The 12,500-nt window shown below is 35.8% G+C and overlaps 1 protein-coding gene across 1 annotated transcript in view; it reads right to left on the reverse strand.

Annotated features, from left to right (window-relative positions):
• Positions 1-12,500, reverse strand: part of myo15aa (myosin XVAa) — a 197,368-nt gene that overhangs the window by 112,014 nt on the left and 72,854 nt on the right. The window contains exons 17-21 of the mRNA XM_029747703.1: positions 12,055-12,132; positions 10,287-10,441; positions 2,218-2,263; positions 2,012-2,136; positions 1,444-1,561 (exon numbers count right to left, since the gene is read on the reverse strand). Coding sequence (XP_029603563.1) covers positions 1,444-1,561; positions 2,012-2,136; positions 2,218-2,263; positions 10,287-10,441; positions 12,055-12,132 — 522 coding nt within the window. The remainder of the gene's footprint in view (positions 1-1,443; positions 1,562-2,011; positions 2,137-2,217; positions 2,264-10,286; positions 10,442-12,054; positions 12,133-12,500) is intronic.

The following is a 12,500-nucleotide window of genomic DNA, read 5'->3' on the forward strand; positions in this document are numbered from 1 at the left end:
TACTTGGTAGGCCCTGGGTAGGAGGGTTAGGTATAGATGGTTACCTTAGTAACTCCTACTTGGTAGGCCCTGGGTAGGAGGGTTAGGTATAGATGGTGACCTTAGTAACTTCTACTTGGTAGGCCCTGGGTAGGAGGGTTAGGGGTTAGGTAGAGATGGTTACCTTAGTAACTCCTACTTGGTAGATCCCGGGTAGGAGGGTTAGGGTTAGGTATAGATGGTTACCTTAGTAACTCCTACTTGGTAGATCCCGGGTAGGAGGGTTAGGGTTAGGTATAGATGGTTACCTTAGTAACTCCTACTTGGTAGATCCCGGGTAGGAGGGTTAGGGTTAGGTATAGATGGTTACCTTAGTAACTCCTACTTGGTAGCCCCTGTAGGAGGTTTGAGGGGTTTAGTAGAGATGGTACCATTAGTAATCCTACTTGGTTAACCCCGGGTAGAGAGTTAGTATAGATGGTTACCTTGGTAACTCCCTCCTTGGTAGGCCCTGGGTAGGAGGGTTTAGGTATAGCTGGCCTACCTTAGTAACTCCTACTTGGTAGGTCCCTGGGTAGGAGGGTTAGGGGTTAGGTATAGATGGTTACCTTAGTAACTCCTACTTGGTAGGCCCTGGGTAGGAGGGTTAGGTATAGATGGCTACCTTAGTAACTCCTACTTGGTAGGCCCTGGGTAGGAGGGTTAGGTATAGATGGTTACCTTGGTAACTCCTACTTGGTAGGAGGGTTAGGTATAGATGGTTACCTTAGTAACTCCTACTTGGTAGGCCCTGGGTAGGAGGGTTAGGTATAGATGGCTACCTTAGTAACTCCTACTTGGTAGGCCCTGGGTAGGAGGGTTAGGTATAGACTGTTGCCTTGGTAACTCCTACTTGGTAGGCCCTGGGTAGGAGGGTTAGGTGTAGATGGTTACCTTAGTAACTCCTACTTGGTAGGCCCTGGGTAGGAGGGTTAGGGGTTAGGTATAGATGGTTACCTTGGTAACTCCTACTTGGTAGGCCCTGGGTAGGAGGGTTAGGTATAGATGGTTACCTTAGTAACTCCTACTTGGTAGGCCCTGGTAGGAGGGTTAGGGGTTAGGTATAGATGGTTACCTTGGTAACTCCTACTTGGTAGGCCCTGGGTAGGAGGGTTAGGTATAGATGGTTACCTTAGTAACTCCTACTTGGTAGGCCCTGGGTAGGAGGGTTAGGGGTTAGGTATAGATGGTTACCTTGGTAACTCCTACTTGGTAGGCCCTGGGTAGGAGGGTTAGGTATAGATGGTTACCTTGGTAACTCCTACTTGGTAGGCCCTGGGTAGGAGGGTTAGGGGTTAGGTATAGATGGTTACCTTGGTAACTCCTACTTGGTAGACCCTGGGTAGGAGGGTTAGGTATAGATGGTTACCTTGGTAACTCCTACTTGGTAGGCCCTGGGTAGGATGGTTAGGTATAGTTGGTTACCTTGGTAACTCCTACTTGGTAGGCCCCGGGTCGGAGAGGAACCAGTTTGCTGAGCATGATGACGCAGTTCTCCCCATCAGGAGCTGGAGGCTGCTTCAAACCCACCAGAGACTTATACCTAACACACACACACACACACACACACACACACACACACACACACACACACACGTTAGAGGACGCTGATACCTGAGATAGGGGCAGGGTTAGAGGGTGTGAACAGGAAGTCGTTGAAGGCCAGTCTAAGAGGATGTGTTACCTGAACAGGAAGTCATTGAAGGCCCGTCTAACAGGATGTGTTACCTGAACAGGAAGTCGTTAAAGGCCAGTCTAACAGGATGTGTTACCTGAACAGGAAGTCGTTGAAGGCCAGTCTAACAGGATGTGTTACCTGAACAGGAAGTCATTAAAGGCCAGTCTAACAGGATGTGTTACCTGAACAGGAAGTCGTTGAAGGCCAGTCTAAGAGGATGTGTTACCTGAACAGGAAGTCGTTGAAGGCCAGTCTAACAGGATGTGTTACCTGAACAGGAAGTCATTGAAGGACCAGTCTAACAGGATGTGTTACCTGAACAGGAAGTCGTTAAAGGCCAGTCTAACAGGGTAACCCTCTCTCCGGATCCTGATGGTCTCCAAGATACCAGAATACCTCAGCTGACTGCTGACCAGCTCCGTCTCAAACACACCTGGCTCCTACAGACACAAACACACACACATTATGGCAATACAAACAACAATATCCCTGTTAAACTGTGATGTGGGGGGGGAACCCTCCTTCTGACTGTTTGGCTTAATGCAGCGTATAAACGATGGGTTGCACCTGTTAAGAGAAAGAGAATGATTTAGTGACAATAACTCCACCTCCTCATTCCCCTCTCATCTCCTCTCACCTCTCCTCCCTTTAATAATAATAATAACACCTCTCCTCCTCCCTGTAATAATAGTAATAATAATATCTCTCCTCCTCCCTGTAATAATAATAATAATAACACCTCTCCTCCCTTTAATAATAATAATAATAATAATAACACCTCTCCTCCTCCCTTTAATAATAATAATAATAACACCTCTCCTCCTCCCTTTAATAATAATAATAATAACACCTCTCCTCCTCCATTTAATAATAATAATAATAATAATAATAACACCTCTCCTCCTACCTTTAATAATAATAATAATAACACCTCTCCTCCTCCCTTTAATATTAATAATAACACCTCTCCTCCTTCCTTTAATATTAATAATAACACCTCTACTCCTCCCTTTAATATTAATAATAATAATAACACCTCTCCTCCTCCCTTTAATAATAATATTATTAATAATAACACCTCTCCTCCTCCCTTTCATATTAATAATAACACCTCTCCTCTTTCCTTTAATATTAATAATAACACCTCTACTCCTCCCTTTAATATTAATAATAATAATAAAACCTCTCCTCCTCCCTTTAATAATAATAATAATAATAATAACACCTCTCCTCCTCACTTTAATAATAACACCTCTCCTCCTCCCTTTAATATTAATATTAATAATAACACCTCTCCTCCTCCTTTTAATATTAATAATAATAATAACACCTCTCCTCCCTTTAATAATAATAATAATAATAATAATAACACCTCTCCTCCCTTTAATATTAATAATAACACCTCTCCTCCTCCCTTTAATAATAATAATAACACCTCTCCTCCCTTTAATATTAATATTAATAATAACACCTCTCCTCCTCCCTTTAATATTAATAATAATAATAACACCCTTCCTCCCTTTAATATTAATAATAATAATAACACCTCTCCTCCTCCCTTTAATATTAATAATAACACCTCTCCTCCTCCCTTTAATAATAATAACACCTCTCCTCCTCCCTTTAATAATAATAATAATAACACCTCTCCTCCTCCCTTTAATAATAATAATAATAACACCTCTCCTCCTCCCTTTAATAATAATAATAATAACACCTCTCCTCCTCCCTTTAATAATAATAATAATAACACCTCTCCTCCTCCCTTTAATAATAATAATAACACCTCTCCTCCTCCCTTTAATAATAATAATAATAATAACACCTCTCCTCCTCCCTTTAATATTAATAATAACACCTCTCCTCCTCCCTTTAATATTAATAATAACACCTCTACTCCTCCCTTTAATATTAATAATAATAATAACACCTCTCCTCCTCCCTTTAATAATAATATTATTAATAATAACACCTCTCCTCCTCGCTTTAATATTAATAATAATAATAACACCTCTCCTCCTCCCTTTAATAATAATAATAATAATAATAACACCTCTCCTCCTCCCTTTAATAATAATAATAATAACACCTCTCCTCCTCCCTTTAATATTAATATTAATAATAACACCTCTCCTCCTCCTTTTAATATTAATAATAATAATAAAACCTCTCCTCCCTTTAATATTAATAATAACACCTCTCCTCCTCCCTTTAAAAATAATAATAATAATAACACCTCTCCTCCTCCCTTTAATATTAATATTAATAATAACACCTCTCCTCCTCCCTTTAATATTAATAATAATAATAACACCCTTCCTCCCTTTAATATTAATAATAATAATAACACCTCTCCTCCTCCCTTTAATATTAATAATAATAATAACACCTCTCCTCCTCCCTTTAATAATAATAATAATAACACCTCTCCTCCTCCCTTTAATAATAATAATAATAATAATAACACCTCTCCTCCTCCGTTTAATATTAAAAATAATAATAACACCTCTCCTTCCTTTAATATTAATAATAATAATAACACCTCTCCTCCCTTTATTATTAATAATAACACCTCTCCTCCTCCCTTTAATATTAATAATAATAATAACACATCTCCTCCCTTTAATAATAATAATAACACCTCTCCTCCCTTTAATATTAATAATAATAACACCTCTCCTCCTCCCTTTAATAATAATAATAACACCTCTCCTCCTCCCTTTAATAATAATAATAACACCTCTCCTCCCTTTAATAATAATAATAATAATAATAATACCTCTCCTCCTCCCTTTAATATTAATAATAATAATAACACCTCTCCTCCTCCCTTTAATATTAATAATAATAACACCTCTCCTCCTCCCTTTAATATTAATTATAACACCTCTCCTCCTCCCTTTAATATTAATAATAATAATAACACCTCTCCTCCTCCCTTTAATATTAATAATAATAATAGTACCTCTCCTCCTCCCTTTAATAATAATAACACCTCTACTCCTCCCTTTAATAATAATAATAATAACACCTCTCCTCCTCCCTTTAATATTAATAATAACACCTCTCCTCCTCCCTTTAATATTATTAATAATAATAACACCTCTCCTCCTCCCTTTAATATTAATAATATTAATAACACCTCTCCTCCTCCCTTTAATATTAATAATAACACCTCTCCTCCTCCCTTTAATATTAATAATAATAATAACACCTCTCCTCCTCCCTTTAATATTAATAATAATAATAACACCTCTCCTCCTCCCTTTAATAATAATAATAACACCTCTCCTCCACCCTTTAATAATAATAACACCTCTCATCCTCCCTTTAATAATAATAATAACACCTCTCCTCCTCCCTTTAATAATAATAATAATAACACCTCTCCTCCTCCCTTTAATATTAATAATAATAATAACACCTCTCCTCCTCCCTTTAATATTAATAATAATAATTACACCTCTCCTCCCTTTAATATTAATAATAATAATAATAACACCTCTCATCCTCCCTTTACTATTAATAATAACACCTCTCCTCCTCCCTTTAATAATAATAATAACACCTCTCCTCCTCCCTTTAATAATAATAATAACACCTCTCCCTCTCCCTTTAATAATAATAATAATAATAACACCTCTCCTCCTCCCTTTAATAATAATAATAACACCTCTCCTCCTCCCTTTAATAATAATAATACCACCTTTCCTCCTCCCTTTAATAATAATAATAATAATAATAATAATAACACCTCTCCTCCTCCCTTTAATAATAATAATAATAACACCTCTCCTCCTCCCTTTAATAATAATAACACCTCTCCTCCTCCCTTTAATAATAATAATAATAACACCTCTCCTCCTCCCTTTAATAATAATAATAATGATAACACCTCTCCTCCTCCCTTTAATAATAATAACACCTCTCCTCCTCCCTTTAATATTAATAATAATAATAACACCTCTCCTCCTCCCTTTAATAATAATAATAATAATAACACCTCTCCTCCTCCCTTTAATAATAATAATAACACCTCTCCTCCCTTTAATAATAATAATAACACCTCTCCTCCACCCTTTAATATTAATAATAATAATAACACCTCTCCTCCTCCCTTTAATAATAATAATAATAACACCTCTCCTCTCCCTTTAATAATAATAATAACACCTCTCCTCCTCCCTGTAATAATAATAATAACACCTCTCCTCCTCCCTTTAATAATAATTATAACACCTCTCCTCCTCCCTTTAATAATAATAATAATAATAACACCTCTCCTTTTCCCTTTAATAATAATAATAACACCTCTCCTCCTCCCTTTAATAATAATAATAATAATAACACCTCTCCTCCTCCCTTTAATAATAATAATAACACCTCTCCTCCTCCCTTTAATAATAATAACACCTCTCCTCCTCCCTTTAATATTAATAATAATAATAACACCTCTCCTCCCTTCAATAATAATAATAACACCTCTCCTCCTCCCTTTAATATTAATATTAATAATAACACCTCTCCTCCTCCCTTAAATAATAATAATAATAATAACACCTCTCCTCCTCCCTTTAATAATAATAATAATAACACCTCTCCTCCTCCCTTTAATATTAATAATAACAATAACACCTCTCCTCCTCCCTTTAATAATAATAATAATAATAATAACAACACCTCTCCTCCTCCCTTTAAAAATAATAATAATAATAATAACACCTCTCCTCCCTTTAATAATAATAATAATAATAACACCTCTCCTCCTCCCTTTAATAATAATAATAACACCTCTCCCCCTCCCTTTAATAATAATAATAATAATAACAACTCTCCTCCTCCCTATAATAATAATAATAATAATAATAATAATAACATCTCTCCTCCTCCCTTTAATATTAATATTAATAATAACACCTCTCCTCCCTTTAATATTAATAATAATAATCACACCTCTCCTCCTTTAATATTAATAATAATAACACCTCTCCTCCCTTTAATAATAGTAATAATAACACCTCTCCTCCTCCCTTTAATATTAATAATAATAATAACACCTCTCCTCCTCCCTTTAATATTAATAATAACACCTCTCCTCCTCCCTTTAATATTAATAATAATAATAACACCTCTCCTCCTCCCTATTGTGACGACCCTCCCGCTCTGTCTGCTGTATTTTCTCTCTTTGCTCTTGTTCCTTATTAGGATGCCAGTGGGCGGAGTTGGAAGGGTCGTCAGCTTGATGGGAAACACCTGGGCTCGGGTGTGTCCCAGGATAAATAGACCTCTTCCACAGTCATTGGGGAGACTCTCTCCATGCAGACACCTTGTTTTTGGTTGTGATAGTTATGGTATCTAATAAATATATATTTTTGATACTCCTTGTCTCCACGTTGTCTCCCTTTTGTTGCGAACTCTGAGCCGGTTCGTAACACTATAATAATAATAATAATAACACCTCTCCTCCTCCCTTTAATATTAATAATAATAATAACACCTCTCCTCCTCCCTTTAATATTAATATTAATAATAACACCTCTCCTACTCCCTTTAACAATAATAATAATAATAACACGTCTCCTCCTCCCTTTAATAATAATAATAATAATAACACCTCTCTTCCTCCCTTTAATAATAATAATAATAACACCTCTCCTATCTTTAATAATAATAATAACACCTCTCCTCCACCCTTTAATATTAATAATAATAATAACACCTCTCCTCCTCCCTTTAATAATAATAATAATAATAATAACACCTCTCCTCCTCCCTTTAATAATAATAATAACACCTCTCCTCCACCCTTTTATAATAATAACACCTCTCAACCTCCCTTTAATAATAATAATAATACCTCTCCTCCTCCCTTTAATAATAATAATAATAATAACACCTCTCCTCCTCCCTTTAATATTAATAATAATAATAACACCTCTCCTCCCTTTAATATTAATATTAATAATAACACCTCTCATCCTCCCTTTAATATTAATAATAACACCTCTCCTCCTCCCTTTAATAATAATAACACCTCTCCTCCTCCCTTTAATAATAATAATAACACCTCTCCTCCTCCCTATAATAATAATAATAATAATAACACCTCTCCTCCTCCCTTTAATAATAATAATAACACCTCTCCTCCTCCGTTTCATAATAATAATAATAATAACACCTCTCCTCCTCCCTTTAATAATAATAATAATAATAACACCTCTCCTCCTCCCTTTAATAATAATAACACCTCTCCTCCTCCCTTTAATATTAATAATAATAATAACACCTCTCCTCCTCCCTTTAATAATAATAATAATAATAACACCTCTCCTCCTCCCTTTAATAATGATAATAACACCTCTCCTCCTCCCTTTAATATTAATATTAATAATAACACCTCTCCTCCTCCCTTTAATAATAATAATAACACCTCTCCTCCTCCCTATAATAATAATAATAATAACACCTCTCCTCCCTTTAATTATACTAATAACACCTCTCCTCCTCCCTTTAATAATAATAATAATAACACCTCTCCGCCTCCCTTTAATAATAATAATAATAACACCTCTCCTCCTCCCTTTAATAATAATAATAATAATAATAACACCTCTCCTCCTCCCTTTAATAATAATAATAATAATAATAATAACACCTCTCCTCCTCCCTTTAATAATAATAATAACACCTCTCCTCCCTTTAATATTAATAATAACACCTCTCCTCCTCCCTTTAATAATAATATTAATAATAACACCTCTCCTACTCCCTTTAATAATAATAATTACACCTCCTCTCCTCCCTTTAATATTAATAATAATAACACCTCTCCTCCCTTTAATATTAATAATAACACCTCTCCTCATCCCTTTAATAATAATAATAATAATAACACCTCTCCTCCTCCCTTTAATAATAATAATAATAACAGCTCTCCTCCTCCTTTTATTAATAATAATAATAATAACACCTCACTTCCTCCCTTTAATAATAATAATAACACCTCTCCTCCTCCCTTTAACAATAATAATAATAATAACACCTCTCCTCCTCCCTTTAATAATAATAATAATAATAATAATAATAATAACACCTCTCCTCCTCCCTTTAATAATAATAATAACACCTCTCCTCCTCCCTTTAATAATAATAATAACACCTCTCCTCCCTTTAATAATAATAATAATAATAACACCTCTCCTCCTCCCTTTAATAATAATAATAACACCTCTCCTCCCTTTAATATTAATAATAATAATAACAACACCTCTCATCCTCCCTTTAATATTAATAATAACACCTCTCCTCCTCCCTTTAATAATAATAATAACACCTCTCCTCCCTTTAATAATAATAATAATAATAACACCTCTCCTCCTCCCTTTAATATTAATAATAATAATAACACCTCTCCTCCTCCCTTTAATAATAATAATAACACCTCTCCTCCTCCCTTTAATAATAATAATAATAATAACACCTCTCCTCCTCCCTTTAATAAAAATAATAACACCTCTCCTCCTCCCTTTAATAACAATAATAACACCTCTCCTCCTCCCTTTAATAATAATAATAACACCTCTCCTCCTCCCTTTAATAATAATAATAATAATAACACCTCTCCTCCTCCCTTTAATAATAATAATAATAATAACACCTCTCCTCCTCCCTTTAATAATAATAATAATAATAATAATAATAACACCTCTCCTCCTCCCTTTAATAATAATAATAACAATAATAACACCTCTCCTCCCTTTAATATTAATAATAATAATAACACCTCTCCTCCTCCCTTTAATATTAATAATAATAATAATAACACCTCTCCTCCCTTTAATATTAATAATAACACCTCTCCTCCTCCCTTTAATAATAATATTAATAATAACACCTCTCCTCCTCCCTTTAATAATAATAATAACACCTCTCCTCCTCCCTTTAATATTAATAATAATAACACCTCTCCTCCCTTTAATATTAATAATAACACCTCTCCTCATCCCTTTAATAATAATAATAATAACAGCTCTCCTCCTCCTTTTATTAATAATAATAATAATAACACCTCACTTCCTCCCTTTAATAATAATAATAACACCTCTCCTCCCTTTAATATTAATAATAATAATAACACCTCTCCTCCTCCCTTTAATAATAATAATACTAATAACACCTCTCCTCCCTTTAATAATAATAATAACACCTCTCCTCCTCCCTTTAATATTAATAATAATAATAACACCTCTCCTCCTCCCTTTAATATTAATAATAATAACACCTCTCCTCCTCCCTTTAATAATAATAACACCTCTCCTCCTCCCTTTAATAATAATAATAACACCTCTCCTCCCTTTAATAATAATAATAACACCTCTCCTCCTCCCTTTAATAATAATAATAACATCTCTCCTCCTCCCTTTAATAATAATAATAATAATAACACCTCTCCTCCTCCCTTTAATAATAATAATAATAATAACACCTCTCCTCCTCCCGTTAATAATAATAATAATAACATCTCTCCTCCTCCCTTTAATAATATTAATTACACCTCTCCTCCTCCCTTTAATAATAATAATAATAACACCTCTCCATCTTGTCCACCAGTTCCAGCAGTGACAGGGTGAACTTGGTGGAGACAGTGGGGGGCTGATGTCTCCGGGTCACCGTGCTGCTCTTCCTCAAATGACCTCTATGCTGACCTACGACCTCCACGTGAACCAGGAAGAGGTTGGCCACCATCTGGAGAACACACCATAGACTTAGATAGACATTGCATCATTGTATCTGCCCCATTATAATGTCTGTGAGAGCATGGGCAGCACCATTGAGGCCATCTCCATTTAGAAGTAGTCAATTTTCTTCTTCTTCTACTACTACTATGAGTTGGTAAACAAACTGAAAGGGTACATACTGCCACCTGGAGGGTGATGTCTGAACAGGTATAAAGACAAGGTTGGTGATTTACTGCCCCCTGGAGGGTGTTGTCTGAAGTATTGTCTTTAGTATAATAACACCATTACCTGACCAGGTAAACAGATAATCTATTGTCTGGTTTAGTTTAATAACACCATTACCTGACCAGGTAAACAGATCATCTATTGTCTGGTTTAGTTTAATAACACCATTACCTGACCAGGTAAACAGATCATCTATTGTCTGGTTTGGTTTAATAACACCATTACCTGACCAGGTAAACTACTGTCTGGTTTAGTATAATAACACCATTACCTGACCAGGTAAACAGATCATCTATTGTCTGGTTTGGTTTAATAACACCATTACCTGACCAGGTAAACTACTGTCTGGTTTAGTATAATAACACCATTACCTGACCAGGTAAACAGATCATCTATTGTCTGGTTTAGTATAATAACACCATTACCTGACCAGGTAAACAGATCAACTATTGTCTGGTTTAGATTAATAACACCATTACCTGACCAGGTAAACATATCTACTATTGTCTGGTTTAGTATAATAACACCATTACCTGACCAGGTAAACATATCATCTATTGTCTGGTTTAGTATATAACACCATTACCTGACCAGGTAAACTACTGTCTGGTTTAGTTTAATAACACCATTACCTGACCAGGTAAACAGATCAACTATTGTCTGGTTTAGTATAATAACACCATTACCTGACTAGTTCTAACCCCTAACCTTTAACCCCTAACCTTTAACCCCTCCAACCTTGTTCTTGCTGTGGCTGAACAGATCTATAACTTGCTGTCCAACCTGGTCGTAGTTCTAACCCCTAACCCCTAGCCCCTAACCTTTAACCTTTAACCCCTAACCTTTAACCCCTAACCTTTAACCCCTAACCCCTAGCCCCTAACCCCTAACCTTTAACCCCTAAACCCTAACCTTTAACCCCTAACCCCTAACCTTTAACCCCTCCTACCTTGTTCTTGCTGTGGCTGAACAGATCCAGAACCTGCTGTCCAACCTGGTCGTAGTTCTAACCCCTAACCCCTAACCTTTAACCCCTAACCCCTAACCTCTAACCCCTCCTACCTTGTTCTTGCTGAACAGATCCAGAACTTGCTGTCCAACCTGGTCGTAGTTCTAACCCCTAACCCCTAACCTTTAACCCCTAACCCCTAACCTCTAACCCCTCCTACCTTGTTCTTGCTGTGGCTGAACAGATCCAGAACCTGCTGTCCAACCTGGTCGTAGTTCTAACCCCTAACCCCTAACCTTTAACCCCTAACCCCTAACCTCTAACCCCTCCTACCTTGTTCTTGCTGTGGCTGAACAGATCCAGAACCTGCTGTCCAACCTGGTCGTAGTTCTAACCCCTAACCCCTAACCTTTAACCCCTAACCCCTAACCTCTAACCCCTCCTACCTTGTTCTTGCTGTGGCTGAACAGATCCAGAACTTGCTGTCCAACCTGGTCGTAGTTCTTATCCAGAAACTTGTGAACCTACAGTGAGATGACAGAAGGTACAGAGCAGGAAGAAACCATGATGGTCTGTCTCATTTCTTGTGGTGTGTATTATGGGATGTTTTCATGGTCTGTCCCATTTACTGTGGTGTGTATTATGGGATGTTTTCATGGTCTGTCCCATTTACTGTGGTGTGTATTATGGGATGTTTTCATGGTCTGTCTCATTTACTGTGGTGTGTATTATGGGATGTTTTCATGGTCTGTCCCATTTACTGTGGTGTGTATTATGGGATGTTTTCATGGTCTGTCTCATTTACTGTGGTGTGTATTATGGGATGTTTTCATGGTCTGTCTCATTTACTGTGGTGTGTATTATGGGATGTTTTCATGGTCTGTCTCATTTA

Source organism: Salmo trutta, unplaced genomic scaffold, assembly GCF_901001165.1.
Source record: "Salmo trutta unplaced genomic scaffold, fSalTru1.1, whole genome shotgun sequence".
NCBI classification, from domain to species: Eukaryota; Metazoa; Chordata; class Actinopteri; order Salmoniformes; family Salmonidae; genus Salmo; species Salmo trutta.